General features: G+C 37.8%; 1 protein-coding gene across 1 annotated transcript in view; it reads left to right on the forward strand.

Moving 5' to 3' along the window:
- LOC124636751 (ras-specific guanine nucleotide-releasing factor 1-like) overlaps positions 1-20,651 on the forward strand; it is a 34,286-nt gene continuing 13,635 nt past the window's right edge. The window contains 4 exon segments of the mRNA XM_047172879.1: positions 1-90; positions 886-954; positions 8,548-8,661; positions 8,992-9,098. Coding sequence (XP_047028835.1) covers positions 1-90; positions 886-954; positions 8,548-8,661; positions 8,992-9,098 — 380 coding nt within the window.

A 20,651-nucleotide genomic window follows, 5' to 3' on the forward strand; every position in this document is an offset into this window, starting at 1 on the left:
ATGCTTAGTCCCAAGATTCAGCGGTCAGTTCGTGTGAACGACGGTCAACTGCTTGCCCTGTCTGACAGGGCTCAGTATGACCACTCACAGGTTAGTATCATCTGCCTAGCCTTTTCCCAACTATGTTGGGCCCTTTTCTCAACTATGTTGAGGCCTTATCCCAACTATGTTGGGGCCTTTTCCCACCTATGTTGGGGCCTTTTCCCACCTATGTTGGGGCCTTTTCCCACCTATGTTGGGGCCTTTTCCCAACTATGTTGAGACCTTTTCCCACCTATCTTGGGGCCTTTTCCCACCTATGTTGGGGCCTTTTCCCACCTATGTTGGGGCCTTTTCCCAACTATGTTGGGGCCTTTTCCCAAATATGTTAGGGTCGGCTTTCAGTCAAACCTGATGCAGCTGAGTACCAGTGTTTTACAAGGAGCGACTGCCTACCTGACCTCACCATTCACGGGTTTTTAGACACCAGTTTAATTGATCAATAACACCATGGGAACCAGCTCGTTTAAGTTCAAACCATCAAAGAACGGTGTTGAAAAATGTTTCTCGTTGTTATATTGTAGAAATAATAAAGAGAAATGATATTTGTACTGCTGATTGTGAAGACTAGCTAGTTTCACTGGTTACTGATAGTCTCTGATAGCCTATCATGAACTTATCTGACAGATAAACTTTTGATCACACCATGTGGCAGAAATCATAAGTAGCCCTGATCTGGCCGATAGCATGATTAATGGGATGGTATTAGTTAATGATAATCTGTTGCCCTCCTAATCTAAGGCGTGGTACCTAAATATATCATATTGCAGAACTTTATAAAATAGGAAACTGAAAAAAAATTACAACTTTATATAAAAGTTTCATTAAATCTGATTGTGTTCTTAGGCTGGCTACCTGCACAAGCGGAGCTCTGACAACACCAAATGGCAGCTCCGGTGGTTCATACTGTATCAGGTAAGAGACTCTTTAATTTATATTAATTACTATACTTACTAGCTTTCGCCCGCGTAGAGTTCGGTTATATCGCGTTTCCAGGAGAATTCTTCAAAAGTCCGGGATAAAAACTATCCTATGTTCTTGATCAAGGTCAACTCTATCTCTGTACCAAATTTTATTAAAATCAGTTCAGTGGTTTAGACGTGAAAGCGTAACAGACAGACAGAGTTACTTTCGCATTTATAATATTAGTAGGGATTTATTTGGTAGAATATCACTAAATTACTGGGTAATGACGACATCAGACCAAGACTGTGTAGAAATCGGCACGAGTCCCCTGCACTAGCATACGTTCGCGCATAAAAGTTGTAATTTCGCGCGGTCATATTTGACATAATCGAAGTTAACCCGGCTACGGGAAGAAATCCCCTCAGGACACGGGTGCAACCGCGGGAAAACGGCTAGAAATGAAATGAAATGAAATCGTTTATTTTGCAAGTTGAACATAAAATCACTACACGTCATTAAAACGTAATTAGATAGTCACGTAGTTAAATATGTAGATACTACTTATGTTAGACGGCAAGACTGTAGCTTTCCAATAGTGAAAGAATTTTTCAATTCGGTTTTGTAGTTTCAGAGCCTTTAAGAGTAAAAACAAAGAATAAAAAAACAACTTTAAGAGTTATGAATACCACTGAAAGCTTCACAGAGAGATGACATTTTTATAAATGCCATTTCGTGGAACTTATAATATAAATCCGCTGCAGTCGAAAGCTTTTAACTGCTTTGAAGCAGACATTTAGTTAGGTTGTTCTTAGCTGCTTATAAAGACGTTGACCTTTGGGTCACAACGCAGCTAAAACACAAATGGCTTGACTTTTAATACTTATTATGAACATAAAAATATTTATTTAAATATGCAGTGAATGTCTTAGAATTGTTTATGATAAACAAATAAAGTATTTTGATGACGATAAGCTCGAAAATACAAATTCGTAAGGATCTAGTTTAGAACAACCATGTGCATGCTAATTGTTTTTATCTTAAACTAGCTTTTGCCCGCGGCTTCGCTCCCGTCAACTGACTTCTCTACTTTACCCTATTTTTTTTTTCATAAGAACCTTCTCCTGATAATAACAAACACAACAAAAAAAGAATTAGCCAAATTGGTCCAGGCGTTGTTGAGTTATGCGCTTACCAACACATTTTGCGATTCATTTTTATATTATAGATTATCAATCACCATCTATTGAGACCCATGGAAATCTTAACATCTTACCAAGTAACTGATGGGTCGTGGTTGTGAGACAGGCAGTCACTCCATATAATAGAACTGGTTGTAAGCACCTGCATTTTTAATATCATCAACATCTCACCCCTAGGATGTCCACTACTGAATAAAAGTATCTATATAATTCAAAAAAATGGATTCCAAAAGTACCGGCACCTACCTGTGACCTTTATCTGGTCATTTGACTATCTCGCGACACTTTAATATTCAATTTATGCAGCTTTCAAAGCCATCTATCAAAGCTTTTGTCACAAAGATGAAAGGGCTTTTTTTTTTTTTTTTTTTTTTTTTTTATCGACGTAAAATCATCAAATGACCCCTCCCGCTGTGGGTTAGCAGCGGTGAGGGAGTGTCAGACTCTTACTGACTAAAATCGTCGTGTTCCGTCATAGGCCTTTTATGTACCAGGGCCGCGGTATCTCTTTCGAACAACCCGCAGCCCCGGCAGGCCTTGGCCCTGCTGGGCCCCGCTGGGGTTGCTGACGTCTCTTTGAGGAGCGCGTGGAACAACGCGCGCCGTCGACACGGGTCTGTCGTCTAGGAAGACAGAGGGACGATGAGCCACCCGAACTCACCGCCCACAGACCCACGCCTACGGTGGCCGGGAGTCATCTCGCGACACCCGGCGCCCATGGTGTCTACCTGGTCCAGCGCGGCGGCCGGGATGAGAGGTGCGAACTCTCTGGCGTTCCGCCTCCTCCTTCTCGAGCATGACCGCTTCGCAGAAGGAGGCGACGGCATCCCATTCCCTCTCGCCCCGGACCATGGCCTGAACCAGGGCCGGACGCGAGAGGTCGCCGCCGCCCAAAGCCTCGACGAGGACCCGGCGGTGCCCTTCCCATGCGGGGCACACCTGGACTGTGTGGTCCACCGTGTCCTCGGGGCTGTCCGCACAAGATGAAAGGGCTGTTTTTTTGTTTTTGACACGTTCGCAATAGCCATTTTATGTGACATTTTGATTTGCAAACGATGAAAGGAAGCTATTGCTTCAGTAATTAAACTTGCATCGGTGTTAGAATGCATCGTTCTACCAATTTTGATATATTCATCAATTTTGTTTAGGTACACAGTTGATAGGAAGAAATGTAGAACTGAAGTACAAGGACTTATAGCCAGAGAACATTTAAATCTCCGTTTTCCGTTTTTATTATCAATTTTTTGTTTTGAAACTTGTGTGTGAAAATCCGACGTAGGTAAACAGTTTTTTCAGAAAACTGAATTTTATGTCGTCTGTGAATTTGGCCTATTTTTCATCTACCAATTTTTTAGCTCCCAATGATCATCTAATAAAATCTTCACATTCAAAATTAATCACGTATAAAATCTCTAATTTGCTCACGCTTAGTTATCACGGATACTTACTGGTCCTTCTACGAGAGCGGTTTATCCTGAGGACCATTGAGTACAAGATCCGATATTTAGCCTGAAGAGGAATATACGTCGGAGGTTGGAATACTTCTCCCAAGAGGGATTATAGATTATACGGAGGCTCCGATACGATCGGGGTGCATTCAAGCGAGGGGTTCAAAGAGGGATTGGGGACGGTTATTAAGCCCGTCACACGCTAGCCGATCGAACGGACGTTAGGTTTACTTACGGGAAAAAGTTTAACTTTTGTTTTTGGAGTAATATTGCGAGTTTTGAGCGTGGGACCGTGAATTAATAGTGCCTGTGTGTCGTCTGTGTTGTGGATTATCTTTACCTTGTTTTTAACACACTGTTTTGAAAGAAGAGTGCCCTTTTGGTCGACCTACAGGTTATAGAAAAAGATTACAGATCCGGCAAAGTCAGATTTCTTATTTCCCGACGTTTAAGTTTATATCATATTTCCCACGTGATTACAACAACCTAAAAGCCTACCTACATCACAGCTTAGTTTCCAATATTTACATACCTACTTAAAAGTTGAACACATTTAAGAGCACGTGCACATTCCAGAAATTTTCCGGACGACGAGTCACAGGCAGTGAACTAGTCCATATAAACGTGTAGCATTCTATGACTAAGTTCAAACGCAAAGGAAATCCTCAAGGGAACACATTCCAGGGGAAATGGAACGGGTATAATGCCGGATGCGGCACGGAACGGCACGGCACATGGGGAGTGTATGGGGTATATGAATACCGGTGTGTGTTCACTAATATTGTCGGTTTTGTGGGAATTTTCCGGTGAAATAGTTTACTGATTCAATATGTTGGGAACTGGAGTAAAATCTGGAGAAGGATTTTGAGTTTTTTTACCGGTGTGGAGCAGTTTCCTCATAAGCAAAATCATTATTTATATAACGCATTTTTATTGTAATTGAAATCTAGAAAAGGCAGCATTTACAGAATGTTTACCCATTAAGTAAGTGAAACTGTTGAAAATTGTCATTAGTAGCTAATTTAACTTATTTGACGACAACTCCACTAGAAGTAGAAGCCGAGAAGTGGTCAAAATATTGAAATAATTCATGGAAAGTTATCCACATATGTACAATACATACATATGTGGGTAGCTAACGCACACATGCAACGGCGTATCTTCACAATTTCATTACCCGGCGCATGGGACGTGCAATTTTAGAGTTAAAAATATCTTAACTGTGGAAATTTTTTAACAGCATTTTAACGCCATTTTTCTATAAACAAGTTTGCATATTAGCAATGGGCTTTATTTATATGCTTGTGCCTGGGCTCACGTCAATAGTTTTATACACTGAACAGGGGTCGAACTAACGACCTCTCGCATACTTGATCATTGGGCTAATATTGATGCATTTTTGTGCACGTATTTCACTTTTCATAAAATAATACAAAACGCCAAAGCAGTGTCTTGTATCTACGAAAAATCAAATGACAAGTCATCAAAGACTCTGATTTCTATTTCTTTGAATTTGAGGAAAATTTCTGAAAAGACGAATTCTGTCCAATAAAGTTCAGTTTTTCAAAGAAATTTCAGTATCCTTTAATTATTTTTTGAACAATATGTACCTACTGTGATACATAACTTATGTTATAGGTATACCATTGTCTTAGAGACCTCTTGTGGTACAAGTACCTACGAAGATCATTATCGTCGCTCGTTGAGGATTTCAGGCCTGATTTTTGGGTCAAAGTTTCCTTATAATATTATCTTTCAACAATTAAGTACAGCGGTTTTACACTTCGGTCTTTGTAGCGGTTCCTTGACACTGCCGGTAGCGCGAAAAATTCGATAGTGTTTGTTACATCTTCCCGCGCTACAGGCAAAACGGATCTTGATGAAACTATGCAGAAATATAGCTTATATCGACGGCTCCTAAGTATACTGAGTCAACTAACAAATTTTGCGAATTGCACTTTTTTGTGTATTAACACAAATAACAATAACAATATTGTAAATACACAAAAAAGTGCAATTCGCAAAGGACAATGCCAGGGTCTGGGCTCAAAGTTTGCCCAGCAGTGGGAGTAGTTCCAGGGGGTTCCTTAGTGCACTCTGAACACGTAATGCAAATTTTTTTGAAATCGCTCCCTGGAGTCCCGAGGAAAACCGGTTCTTATATTCCACACTAGCTTCTGCCAGCGACTTCGTCCGCGTTAGAGTCGGACTTTGTGCAAAGAGAGGAAGAAATAATAAACACCAGCCCCTCCAATTATCTAAATCTATGCGTACTTACTGCTACTTTAAGTAATAAAATGTAAACTATTAATAACTAGCTTTTGCCCGCAACTTCGTTCGCGTGGAATAGTGACTACCAGCAGATTTTTGATTTGACCAATAGATGGCGCTATATGTCCGGAATCATTTTATTTTTATTTTTTTTTGTAATAAAAACTATCCTATGTCCTTTCTCAAGTTTCAAACTATGTCTGTACCAAATTTCACACAAATCGGTTCAGTAGTTTAGGCGTGAAGAAAAGACAGACAGACAGACAGAAAGACAGACAGACAGACAGACAGAGTTACTTTCGCATTTATAATATTAGTTTGGATTTGTAATTTGAACGAATATTTAAACACAAAAATAACTGATAGGTACCGACCTATTTTATAAAATAACAACAAAAGAAAGTTAAAAATAAATTATTTAAAACCTAAAAGTCGCGCAATAAGGTTGAACGCTCTGAACGTCTATTCGCATCAATCGCACCAACAGCCAAATATTGTATGAAGCTCGAGTGTTATACCACGAGTGTTATAAACGAAATAGTAGACAAATATAATCAGAAAGCTCCGAACTGCTAAGCTACCGAGAGTTTTACGTGTTATTGTGAGTGAACCATAAAAGATAGACATATGCTGCTATGGGATATTTTTTACATAATTTTATGAAGAATATTTCCGTCGTACATGGTTTCTGTGTAGCTGTAACCATTAAGGCTGCACACGCGACGGAAGCTTAAAAAATGGAGTAACTTCTCCCGTTTTCCCAACATTTACCTTCACTGCTCTGCTCCTATTGATCGTAGCGTGATGGAAAGTATCCTATAATCTGCCCAGGAGTATGAAGAATATTTGTGCCAAGTTTCATTAAAATCCGTCCAGTAGTTTTTGTTTCCATAACGAACTTACAGACAGACAGACAGACAGACAGACAGACAAAAATTTTACTGATTGCATTTTAGGCATCAGTATCGATCACTAATCACCCTCTAATAGTTATTTTGGAAATATATTCAATGTACAGAATTGACCTCTCTACAGATTTATTATAAGTATAGATGAGTAGTCACTTTACAAAGCCTGAGCCATTTTCCCAGTAGTGGGAGTGGTTGAAATAGGTTGTTTACTTCACTTTTAACAGGAAATTAAATTATTTTTGGAATCGCACCCTGGTGTCCCGAGGAAAACGGGTTCAAATGTTTTCCATAGATAGTCACTTTACAAAGTCTTAGGCATTTGCCCAGCACTGGAAGTGGTCAAAATAGGTTATTTACTTCACTCTTAATACGAAACCTAAATATTTTTGAAATCGCTCCCAGGGGTCCCGAGGAAAACCGGTTCAAATGTTCTCCATAGATAGTCAAGTCACGTTACTAAATCTTAGGCATTTGCCCAGTAGTGGGCGTAGTTGAAATAGCATCCTCACTTCACTCTTAACACGAAATAAAAATATTTTTGAAATCGGTCCCAGGGGTCCAGCGAATATAGTATATTTTGCGTAATATTGAATAAGAGTCAAACAAGTTTTTCTCAGGACTCCTGGGATAGATTTTGAAATACTTTGGTCTGGGTACTAATATAAGCCTATAGAACAGTATACACTATGCAGTAATTGTGGGCAATCCTTGAGCCCAACTTCCATACAAAGAATAGCATTGTCCTTTGTTAGTTGAGTCAGTATACTTAGGAGCCGTCGATATATCAGAATAACTTTATATTTGGGTACAGGAAGCAGTTCCTTTGTTGAACTGCATTTTTCACGACTATCGCGCTAATCCGGGCAGCATCCAAACCAACACAAATTCATAGAAATTCAGCACATCAACGCTGCAAGCCTTTTGTCCCTGTATTACACAATTCCATACTAAACAATACACTTAGTTAGTCACTATACTTAGAGCACTCAACCAACAGGAATCGCCAGGAGAAAATCTCCCAATTTAGTGACAGCTCACCCAAACATTTCGATTAAACATCGTTACGCGGGGATACAACAAATTTGGCCAACACATGTATAGGTAAAATTGACGACATACTCATTTACATAAGAGATAGAGCGGGGAAGTCATTGGTGTATCCAGTTGGTTTCATTCTCCAAGAGTAGTCTAGTATGCGAGCAATCACATTACCCGACCACGAACACACACATACATACAACTGTGTATGTAACACAAATAACTTTGTTAACATATTAAACGGGCAATTACTTAACAGATTGGGCTCCTTTAATAGTTTATAAACGAAAATTAAAAGCGTACAGAACGCCCATCCAATTAGCAAGCTTTTTGCTGTGATTATATAGTTTGTGTTGTGGGTTAACTTAACTAGTACCCAGTTTTCGTGGCTTTGCTTACGTTTTTAGTATTTGGTTAGGAAACTGTTGGTAACTTAGTTTTTTCGACCGTCTTTCTTTACGTTGATGTCGTGAGGTACCTATATCTTTAGTTTCTAAGACCAGCTTTCAATAAAAAAAAAAGTTTCCAAATCGGTTCTTCAATGCAAAATGATGCTATGTGCTACCTCTGCTTGCTTACATGTACCTAGATCTTGATGTCGGAGGTATGTCAACTCAATCCCAAAATATGAAAAGCTTTATTAACTACTTACCTATCTATATTCGAATACTGCTGATATTTAACCTACTTTTTACAAATACCTCTGAAAGTTCTCACCGTTTGTTTTGTCCTCAGAACATGCTGTTCTACTACGAGTCGGAGAACAACACGCGCCCCACTGGCGTGCTCATGCTGGAGGGCTCCTACTGCGAGCGCCTCAGCAAGGCGCCCATGGAGAGAAATGCTTCGGTAAGTTGTACTAGCAGTACTATATGGTACTAGTACAACAAATGAATAGCCTTCATCAAGAATATTCTTTCTAATATATGCTTTCATCTAAACTCTCTTTGTATATAAATTTGCATAACTTGCTGTGAGGAAATCTAACTACCAAAATTAAAAAAGTGTCTTTTGTAACCTTTGATAGCAAAGGTTTTTCTCAAGCTTCCCCAAAAGTTCATAAAAGAAGACAATAAAACGACACAACTAGCATGTGAACCATCCTCAAAAATACCAACCTATAGTCTTCTACTCTTCAACTAGAATATGCTAAAACTAACCAGCACTATTTCTCTACAGTTCTGCTTCGTGATCTCATACCGTCGGGAGAGTCAGCGGCAGTACGAGCTTCGTGCTGCATCCGAAGTGGACTGCGTGCACTGGGTCGACTCCATACGAGAGGCCAGGTACTGTGCACTTTCAGTCTTCTTATTGGTAATCATGGATTAAAAATACACCATGGAACTTAATGTTTATAGGAGTACACTGCAAAATTTTAGTCAGCCGACAGTTTGTTCGGGCTCATAAATCAGTATGGAAAATAATGGAATTGAATGGTAGTACGCATATAATAACGATCAGGTATTTGGCTGATGTCAGACCGACTGAAAACTTTAATTGAATTCACAATTTTCTTTAAAATATATTTTTTCTTTCAATTGGGCCAACTATCGGCCAACTGTTTAGTCTCCAGTGTGTCGGTACTCTTCATAAGGACGTTTAAGTATAATTTATATGGAACTATAGCGATAGCCTACTAGAGGTTGATATGTTGATATTTTTACGTGTGTGTATTTGCTACGAAAATTCGTCAGTTTGACAACGCTATATTATTAACTAAATGCAATAAAACTAAAACAATAACTACAAGTATGATTCTTGGGCGTCTTACCTATGTATGTATTTTCTGAGTTTTTCATAAACACAGTTGACTAAAAGAGAAATACTCTCTCCTCTACAAAAACTTACATCACACTGCAACAACAACAATGACGAACTAGAGGACCCTAATCTTTTAACGGAATTTCGGTTAGGAAAGATAGTATTCATAACCTATTTACAGAATAACATGAAGCTAAGACATTTAATATGAAGATGTGCACCAAAAAAAGTAAATATAAAGCGTCTCTCACACGCGACACGCAATCCCATCATTTGTGACTACCATGATAATCAAACTGTCATATTATTATGCGGCCTTGGGGAAAACAATTGATTTTAGTGTTTTAGTACGTTATGTCATGACATATATGGACTAATGTACGTATTTATGATACTTATGGGTTGTCTTTTGGTCTGGTTTATCATCATCCTCCGAGCCTTTTTCCCAACTATGTTGGGGTCGGCTTCCAGTCTAACCGGATTCAGCGGAGTACCAGTGCTTTACAAGAAGCGACTGCCTATCTGACCTCCTCAACCCAGTTACCCGGTCTTTACTTTTGGTCTGGTTTATAAGGTTCAGAAAGTCAGATGGGTTTTCAGTCTTACGTAGGGGTATAGTGTTTCACCTTAACTGTGTTCAGGACTTTAGATAGACAGCCGAACCGGCACTCTGTATCTAGTAAAAAGCTAGTGCTAGCTAGCTTTCTGTGTTAGCTAGATAGCCTGTTTTTCGAGGAAGGCAGAACAAGTAGCCTACAACTACTTACCTACACATTTAAATGTGAATTCCATGTAGCATTTTAATTGTCATTTTATCCTCATTCGTCTTCTTTGCGATTCTAATATATGTATATTGATACATACAAACTGTAATACCATACTATTTTTAAAAAGAGTAAGTAACCATGGAGTTTCTTGCCCGTTCTTTTCCATAGGAAGCTACTTTCGGAATGTGCAACTAGAATCAAACTTAGTTATATTTTTGACATTCATAAGTGCTTGTAAAGGCCTAAATGAAATAAATGATTTGACTTTGACTTGATTTCTTTTATTTCAAAAAGGCCTTTAGAAGCTCTTTCGAAGCGTCAAGCCAGGTGCCAAAAAGTGGGTGAGTGGAGAAGAACCGGCAGCAAGAAACTCCATTAGATACTCTTTTCAAAAGATGTATATTTACCTATTTAAACTAATAAAAATTATTTTATAGAAATCTGGCAAATCGATAACGTAATTCGAACTTCAATTTTAATGACCGTTACATTATATTTTAATTAACCGCCCGCTTATATTAACGTTAATTACATAGAAAAAAGTAAAACAAAAGAGAAAATCATTTCAAAAGACCAGCTCTTACAGGTTATTATGAAAAGTCAAGCTATTTGCATGGTTCCAAGGAGTTGGTCTTACGGAGAAGAACTGTCTAAAAGGTATATGGACACTTTTACACCAAAACTACGGAACCAATTTTAGTTAAAGATTCTTTAAGTCTGAACAAGGACAAGAGGCTACTTTTTATCCTGGTTCTTGAAGTAGTTCTTTTCGTATGAGACAACGACGAAAAACAGACAAATTTTAATATTTCAATACATATAAATACCAGACTATTACTGCCTGAATACTCCCACAGAGTTATTTTTAATATATCGACGTCGCGCCATCCTATTATCATATTATCGATACCTAATTAGATCACACCTCATCACCCAATAACATATTATGTATTCTTTTTTTTAAATAAAATCTCTGCCATGGTCTCGTAAATGTCAAGGTAAGCTCGGTTACCATGGCAACGTGTCTCATGTTGTTAGTTTGATGCGATATATCGGAAGTAATGTAATGTTAACTGTAAAATAGTCAATTTTATAAAGTTACAGCGCTTTCATATTTGTTGATTTTGTAGCTGGCAAAAAACCTGTCGCAGGTAGGTACATAAAAGGCCTACGACGGAACAAGACGGCTTTTAGTCAGTAAGAGTCTTACACTCCCTCACCGCTGCTAACCCACAGCGGGGTCACAGGGGTCATTTGATGATTTTTGACGCGTCGTTGAAAAAAAAGAAAGGTTTCAGGTGTTATCTTTTGTAATGGTGTAGTTGAAAATTTGAACCGAGTGTTGCCGTGCGAAAAATCGACCGGAAAATCCGCAAGTGTAAAAGCGCTCAATACTACTTAATTACTCGTTCCTAGAAAACTTTTTGCATTTTGATATAAGAATGTAATGCAATTTTGTAGCTACTTACCTATAACTGAAATAGTCGGACTCAACGTAATTGCTTAATCCTTTACCTATTTATTTAAATTGTATTTCAAACTAGCTGATCCCGCGAAATACGTGTCGTTCAAACCTTCCCTGGACCTCTACAAACATTTTAAAACCAAAATCAGCTCAATCGGCCCAGCTGTTCTCGAGTTTTAATCAGACTAACGAACAACGATTCATTTTTATTTATATAGATTACGTGACTGTTGTTTGTAACATAATTACCAACATATTGAGAAAAAAAGATTAAAACATCCGTCTTAGAATCCATATAACAAAACACACACACCTAAAAAAACACAAATCTAACATATAAATAATTCATGTAACACCAACAAAAGCTATAGACCAGGTCTTTGACTCCCTGACTTGGAAAATGGCCGCGCCCTTGCAAACTTACGCCACCCCTGAATTATTCAGTGGCTTTTATTATTAAAGTTACGCAGTATTTGGCCGTCGGCTTTGCAAGTCGATGATAAAATTAAAATTTTATGAAAAGGCAACACTGGTAAATAAGCCTGTGCTTGTACAAACTTGCTGAAGATATTTTCGGGGTAACTCGTTTTTTGGGAAGTTGAGATGTGTTTTGACGTTTTTTTACTTATCTTTCAAAGTCAAAGTCAAAGTATTTACCAGAATGTAGGTGTACAGAGTATGTTCTTAAATCTAAAGTGGCACATTTACATTCTACCATTATATACGGTATGCAAATATTCCATAAAATTTATATTATATAGAACACCAAGTACAACTACAAAGGAGATGGCCAAAAAAACACCCAGAGTCGACAGGAACTTCATATATATGATTGGATTCAGTATAATTTGTGGATTTTAAAAAGTATTTCAAATCATCTAAAAACCATGGGGTTCTCTTTTTATAACGTTTTTTCGATCAAGATTTTAGTTCACAAAAAAGTTTACTTTTACTGTTTGATGTTCGTTAGAAGTTGAATGCAGACTCGTGATTGGACCGTTTTACATTGCTAAGTCATTTGTTATATTTGACAATGTCACATGGCGCGATTTTCAAAGACAATTTCTCCAAAAACATTTCATAGCCAGTTGTGAAGGTTGCATGGAACTGCGAAACCTCTCCAAGTAGGTAAGGTCGGTGCTTAATCGTCTCTGGAGTGGTTAAATACAAGACCTTTTAATCACCAGGCCAACTCTGAAACTATGGGGTTATTACTAGTGGCTTGTATAATGTTAGTTTACTTTGCTTTTTTATGTCCCTTGATGTTAATAATCTTTAAAATCAACATATATTCAACATAATCTATTTTTGCGATAATATGAAATAGCTCCTATACCCCATGGATTTCAGTCTGGATTTTTTGGCACCATCAAAGGTCTATCATAAAGAACCTATTGGTAACCATTTCATTGCTGTCGATTCTGGGTTTTTTTTCTATGAAAATTTGGCCATCTCCTTTACATTGTTTATTGCCGGACAAAGACATCAAACCTATATGTTGCCTACAAACTACAGGTCCGATTTTAAAAAGTCTATCAGCAAGCCAATAAAAAAAAAATATCCAGATTCGCACAATCGTTCACACAAGACGCTTGTGAAACTGCTGGTTGTAGTTAGTTATTTATTCAGCCGAAAATTTTGCAACAACACCGCCATAAAAATAAATTGAAACAAACAATAGGAATTATTGAACAGAGGTGAACCAATAACCGGTAACCGGAAACAGTGAAATCCACATGGGAAATTATAATGACTTTTGTTTGCCAAAATTCCGAACGGAACAGGATCGCCACACATTAATTTGCCGAATCGAATTGTATACCCAGATTGTGGTTATATCCTGAAAAGTTGAGAAAGGACACAGACTACTTTTTACCATACTTCGGTAATGGTTCTCCCGTGACGCTATTGAAACTAAGGGAGACAACAAGTAGATGATACCAAATTATTTCTTAAAGTCATATTCACGTTCTTACACATCAATGTTATTTTTATCAACTTTTGAACCATATTCTTGCAAAACTATCTTTGCCTTTGTATTTTTTTCTATAGATACATAAAAACACACAGGTAGACACAAGTGCGCAGAATCAATGCGTAATTAATATAAAATTAGCGGACAGACCCGGAGCATCTCACGTGCGGGTCAAGGGCGGCTATGTAGGACATGTCCTTGCCTTACTGTCTCGCTGCTCTCATTTACAACCATTGATTTTGTCACACAAAAACATCGTATTGCAAGGTGGTATCTTGTGTTTGTCAAAGAAAATATAGCGTGCCGTTGTAAAGTGTCTTTTGATCGCAAGTAAACTTTGTGTACCTACCTAAGTTTTTACTTGAATCGTGCCTATCATGTTCTAAGGGGTTATTTTCAGTAACTGAAGGAATATTTGTGGTTTTTAGCTATTATTCTTTATTTTAACAATTAATTAGGTAGGTAACACAGCCCATTTAGTGGTCCTATATAAAGCTTGATAAAACCGAATTGCGAAAAATTATTTATATTATTCAACGCCAGAGAATCCTGGCACGTTTTTCATGAACGCGGAATAATTTGTACAGAACAAAATCTGTTGGACTAGCTAGAAGATAAGTACTCGCTTTGATTGAGTACACTACAGTTCAATAAAAGCACACAGGTAATTAATATGTCCACAGAGGTTGATATACAGAGTGGTCGGCACATAGGGCCTTTGCCTAACCTATTCAATGAGACAGTAATAAGTGCCTATCAAAATAGGTCAATAATGACGAAGATTTCAGACTCACACTTTAAAAAACCCTTTCTTTAAATCATCCAAGTGTATGTTATGTATACTTGGAGTGCTCGTTAAAGTGTAGGTTCCGGCTGTCATTGAACAGCCTTGGTAGTCTGTCAACAGCCTAACCAAGAGTATTTGGTTTCTTGGATAACTGGGTTGTCAGATAGGCAGTCGCTTCTTGTAAAACTCTGGTACTCAGCTGCATCCGGTTAGACTGGAAGCCGACCCCAACACCGTTGGACTCGGAAGATGGAAATAGGTCAATAATGACCAAGATCTCAAACTTATTCTTTAAAAACCCCTTCTTAAATCCTCCAAGTGTACACAGTATACTTCATAACGCGTGGCTGTGCCTAAATATTTCCAAACAAACGATTTCGTAAAGGGAGCGTCGGCGATGCCAACCGAACGACAGGCAATGAAGTGTGAAAAGTTTTGCATCCGATTACACTGTAGGTGCCAGTATGTATGTAGGTAGGTAAATAGTCGTCCGGACTAAATAAAGGTAAATAAATAAGATCCTTTTTGGACAGTCTGGTAACGGACGCCATGTTTGATTGGCTTGTGTGTTGCCAGTTTTTAAAATCACGAACAGTGAATTCATCATCATCCTCCGAGCCTTTTCCCAACTATGTTGGGGTCGGCTTCCAGTCTAACCGGATTCAGAGTACCAGTGCTTTACAAGAAGCGACTGCCTATCTGACTTCCTCAATCCAATTACCCGGGCAACCCGATACCCCTTGGTTAGACTGGTGTCAGACTTGCTGGCTTCTGATTACCCGTAAAGACTGCCAAGGATGTTCAATGACGTAGAGAAGCAGTACATAACAGGTTTAGCATCTTTAGCTTTGGTCGAAACCTCTTCTGTAAAAAAGCAACAAAAACTACAAAGCATGTGAATCACTCAGGAGTGATATTGATGAAAGAAATAAAGGATACAGAGCTAGATTTTATAAAGCTCCTCCTCCTTACACCTACTTACCTATTCATCTAGCTAAATTGTGTGATTAATTGAATGCGCTATACTTCAGTAACCACTTGAAAAAATATTTCAGTTTTTGATAGCTATTTTATTTTTGCCTACCATCCAGACGCGCAAAGACCTTAGGACGCTTATAAAACCGCTAACAAGAGCTAGTGACATCTAAAACCAAGCCAAAGCTGTCGTCAGCTCGTCGTGCACACTATTAAGCTAAACCAACACATTACGTGCCGTCACCAGCTTGTCGTCGGCACAGCTGTAATATTCAGTGTTCAACCGCTGTTGAGAGCATGCATAGGACATGGCTAGTTGCAGACAAACTCAGTCTAGATTAACGTGCCCACATTTGTTAATTATTATGAGAGACTCAATTACACAATATTAGGTATATTGCGGTAAGTAAAATAATTATTTCAAAGGTTCTATGGAAAAATATATTTCTTTATTTATATAGGCCAATAGTAGAAAACTAAGATAAAAAGTTTTAAATAAAGGATTTTTTTTATTTGTTGCGGTTCTATTTCTATGAGCTATGAAATGAGACAACAGTTCCTGACAAGAGTTAGGTAGGTAGTATCTATTGTATGTTTCCTTGTATTAAGCCACCTCATTTTCAGTAAGTATTCATTCCAAACAATCAGACGAAGTAAATGGAAAATTAAAATCATACAATAAAGAGCTTTCCAGTAAAACTGTGGTAGTGTGGCAACCCTACACGAACAATATATTATGTAAAGCGTCGTAACACGTGGAGTTCTACAGTTTCTATTCCTAAAGGGAAATGTTTGTATGTAGTTTTGTATGAATAAATTATATTCATGCATTACTAACTCCTTTTTCGTATCGGTATGAATTAATTGGAATAACCGAATTAATCAAACGCAGAATCACTTTTTGAACGTCAAAACAAAAGAAAACTTTTTTTTTAACGACGTCATTAATCATCAAATGACCCCTCCCGCTGTGGGTTAGCAGCGGTGAGGGAGTTTCAGACTCTTACGGACTAAAAACCGTCGAGTTCCGTCGTAGGCCTTTTATGTACCAGGGCTGCGGTAACTCTTTCGAACAAGCCCCAAACAAAAGACAGCTCCCAAATCGCTCACCCTTTACCACTTCCTATATGATTTGCTGGTAAGAAGTGGCTGTGGTGACTACGGAGACCGTAGCATCACATTTCTAACTGTTAGGTTTTAGGTTTCAAGAACCAGATTTACACAAAAACACAATATCAAATTAGTCGAAAAAAATTGTATAGTAACTTAAGTGCCAAGTACGGAATAGAAAACATGTGTACTATCTGATATTATAATGGTCAAATATTCCTCAAGATTGACACTTTCACCCATGGTTAAATGTATCTCGCAAAAGAAAAATTGATTTAAAAAAAAATACTATTCTTGCTAAGCTATATAGAACTATCTGTGAGCTAGACAGACAGTGGAAGACATGTCATTAAAATAATAACAGCGGTTATCGATCAACCCTTTAACTTATCGAGACAAATCGATGGTTTGTTGTGACAATGTGGCTTGGCTCCTGAATAAGACTAAAAACTGAAGGGCCTTTAATAAGTATCATAGCAAGAATCAGATTTCTAATTTCTATGTCAAAAAGAATTTATTTGTCTCTTCTTATGGCTCTCGTCAAATACCCGTACCGTTATCGATACCTACATACTTTATGGCCGTTTTGAAATTGTCTCCTCCAAAATCAACAAAACACTGAATATTGGGTATGTGCCAAATAATGTCTGACTTCAGATCGGTAAAATTATTTGAGGAGGGCTGTAATATTTTGAAAGTACATTTTCACTGTCGTGAAGTGACTCCTGTGCTCAACTTCGTAGCAGCGAGCCATTTATTTGACCAGAACTAAGTATAAAATAAACTTTTGATAATTTTATTTTGCTACAACTGTCTAAAATATAATGTTCATCAATCATCATTTGGTTCTAGTCTAGTGCACAAACCCACAGATTCTGAGAGAGCATATTAATTGAACATAGACCACAATAACCGTTGTTTTAACGCAGAAACACATTCTGTTTCACTCTGTTATCGGACCGCAAAACCTCGAACAATGGATAGGTACCGTGAATCGGGAAGGTCAGTTTTGCACTCACTTATTTTTATTAAACAAACGTAAAACAAATGTGTATTCAAATTCCATAGAGTTATGAAACACGTTCCATGTTGGGCATAGACTAATTTGATTGTGTTGTGAAACTCCCGGCATTTTGAATGTCATTCTCTTTGATTAATACATTGTTCCGTGTTTCGGCAGCCATTTGTAATTTAGAACTACAGCGTGTATGAATTTCCTATTTACAAATGAAGTAAAACACTCAATTGGAATAAATTAAAAATACATTGCGTGTTAGGTAAACGTTCCTTTTTTCCCATAGATATGTTTAGTTCTGGTTACATGCAAATTATGGTTAGGTACGGTATTTCTTTGATTCGCGAGTTCACAGTTCAATCAAACTGAAATTAATATGTATTTCAAACTTTCTTCGCAACTACTTCCGTCGCACCCGGATCAACACTAGCTTATGTTCTGTCTTATGCCCAAGAGTATCTCTGTTACCATTATTTACAAAATCGGTTTTATAGTTTTGGCAAGCTAGGTAACATTATTACTCCCTACAATGTCCATGTAAGTTCTCAAAGGTGCACTAAAGGTCTAATCTGAGATGCCTCAAAAGGTACACGTATGCAGCTAAGTTGATAGAACTTTACACAGTATGCTCGGAGCTACATAGTTTCTAGAACAAGCTACTGGCTATGTTAAACTGAATTTCTAACGGGCTAATGAGGGGTTGTCGGTAGGTTTCTTAAGTTAAGATAAGAAAAAAACAGAGATTTCATCTACTTCCTATCTTGAATCTACTACTTCATAGCTCAAAGACAAGGTGAAACTACAAATTACTTTTAAAAAGTAAAGCTAAAGTAACTCTATTAGGTACGTATTTAGGCATAGCTTTGATAAGAGGGGGGGTCCACAGGGTAAAAAACAGAACTCAGCCCAAACTGTACCTATGTTTAAATAACTGAATGTCACGCATTCAGTTTAGAGTTAGCCTTTAGTAAGTAAGCAAATCAAAGACGGAGGCATGGACTTACAGTTTATAAATGCGCGAGCGAATTTCCGGACTCCCTGGACCCCCCCCTATATGCGTCCATGCTGTCGCTAAAACCTAACAAGAAACTAGGTTACCTACTTTTATCTGCTGCTGGTTTCCAATAAGAGTCTCTGTACATCTGTTTTTTTACTTAGGTACAAAAGCTTATAAAGCTAGGTACCTTTAAGTAGGGATCTTTAAGAAGACAACTCTTCAAGCAGGTGCAGAAAGGATACGGATACCTACAGTTCCATAAAATTTTGAACTGTGTGAAAAGGTGAAATTAGTGGCAATTGAAACCCACTTTATCATACAGTAAAAGTTTTTTTTAGACATCAGCAACCAGAGTCAAAGCCTAAAAATCCCCGTCACCTTTGTGCTAATCCAGTTTAATACCGGTAGCTTCGAACCTAAAAAGATCTTTAACAGTGTTGTAGCTGAACTTTATAGCTTGTTTAGCTCGGAAGCTTACCAGCCACTATACACATACGGAGCTCAATTAGGTGATGTACCTAGTGTGTTGTGTTAACCGAAAGCACACGTTGAGGTCGCAGCCTCGGTGTAATTATATGAGAATAGTGGTAAAGCGGTAAATATATTCGAGTTTTCGTAAAAAAAACTTTTGAAATGCATTTGAGAAAATCTAGTATTTTTAAGTATTTTTTCTTAGGTCTTCCTCTTCCTCTCCATCCATCTACATTCATACTTAGCACACACTTTGTTGCATGCGTATCATCCCTCCTCATTACATGTCCATACCACGACAATCTTCTACTCCTCATCTTTTCTGTAACTGGCGCTACTTTCAGACTTCCTCTACGTACGTACGTACGAGTGTACGTTGGTGTTTTATCAAGTTCAAACATAAAATCTATGGTGAATTTTATTCATGTAATGTCATATATTTTTTTTATTTATTAATTAATTATGTAAGTCATACACTTATACATATTTTATGTACCTAAACAACTTATGTCATGTATAATAAGTAGGTTATTTTTTTTTTCGAAAATGATTCGTCTATTTATCTCACGTTCACACATTCCTTCAAAAATAAGATAAGTGCCTAAGAAGATTTCACTTTATGATGAGCTATTGATTGAAAAATTGAAAAAATATCGAAGAAATCTAATATCAAATCGGGTAGGTAAGACCCACAAAAGCATTTAAGCCTACTTGGCCATTATTTAACCCTACAGTACATACAGCTTACGTAAAAGGTGCCATAATAAGAGTATAACAAGTAATTTAAAAATAAATTTTAACCCTCCGGGCGCCGCGGTCCCGGGAATGGGTCAGGGTTGCTGTGACCCTAATCCCATGGTTACCATGGTTACCCGGTAATGTTTGAACAACCGTGTTTTGAACTTTCAATTGGATCTCTTATAATGGAATTGGAATGAATGGCTTTCGCGTATTCAGCTTTTTTCCAAATTAGATGAGGAAGGAAGACATGATTTTTTCATTAGGATCTTTAAGAAATATTTTTATTAGGTTGATGTTTAAATTGAATTTGTGTGGCATCTCTCGCACTTCGGTGAACACGTAAAAGTCTTTGGCAATCATCTTCAATATTTTATGCGGAGCCGTGTGATGTCCCATGAACTCGGTAATGTGGGTAAATGCGCAGTAAATATTTATGTTCATACCTGCTTAGTGGCTTGTGTAACCCTTGTGGCTTGGGGTGCTTCACTCAAAGGGTTAAGCAGAGGTGTACATTTATATAGGTAACTAACTATTTACTACCAGGAAAACTATACATATTTTCTTTTAACTAATATCACTTTTCTTGACTAGGTAACCGGACAAGATTTTCTATTACACTAGCTTTCACTATCGGTGCTAAGTAGTTCCCGCACCGGAATAAAAAGTAGGTACATATGCCACTCAATCGGATAGAATATAAAACATAGGAATTAGGTATAGCACAAACGTATTCAGAACATGGTTCTAGCGGTCACTTTATCCATGATACAAGCAC

This window comes from Helicoverpa zea, chromosome 15, assembly GCF_022581195.2.
Source record: "Helicoverpa zea isolate HzStark_Cry1AcR chromosome 15, ilHelZeax1.1, whole genome shotgun sequence".
In the NCBI taxonomy this organism is placed as follows: domain Eukaryota; kingdom Metazoa; phylum Arthropoda; class Insecta; order Lepidoptera; family Noctuidae; genus Helicoverpa; species Helicoverpa zea.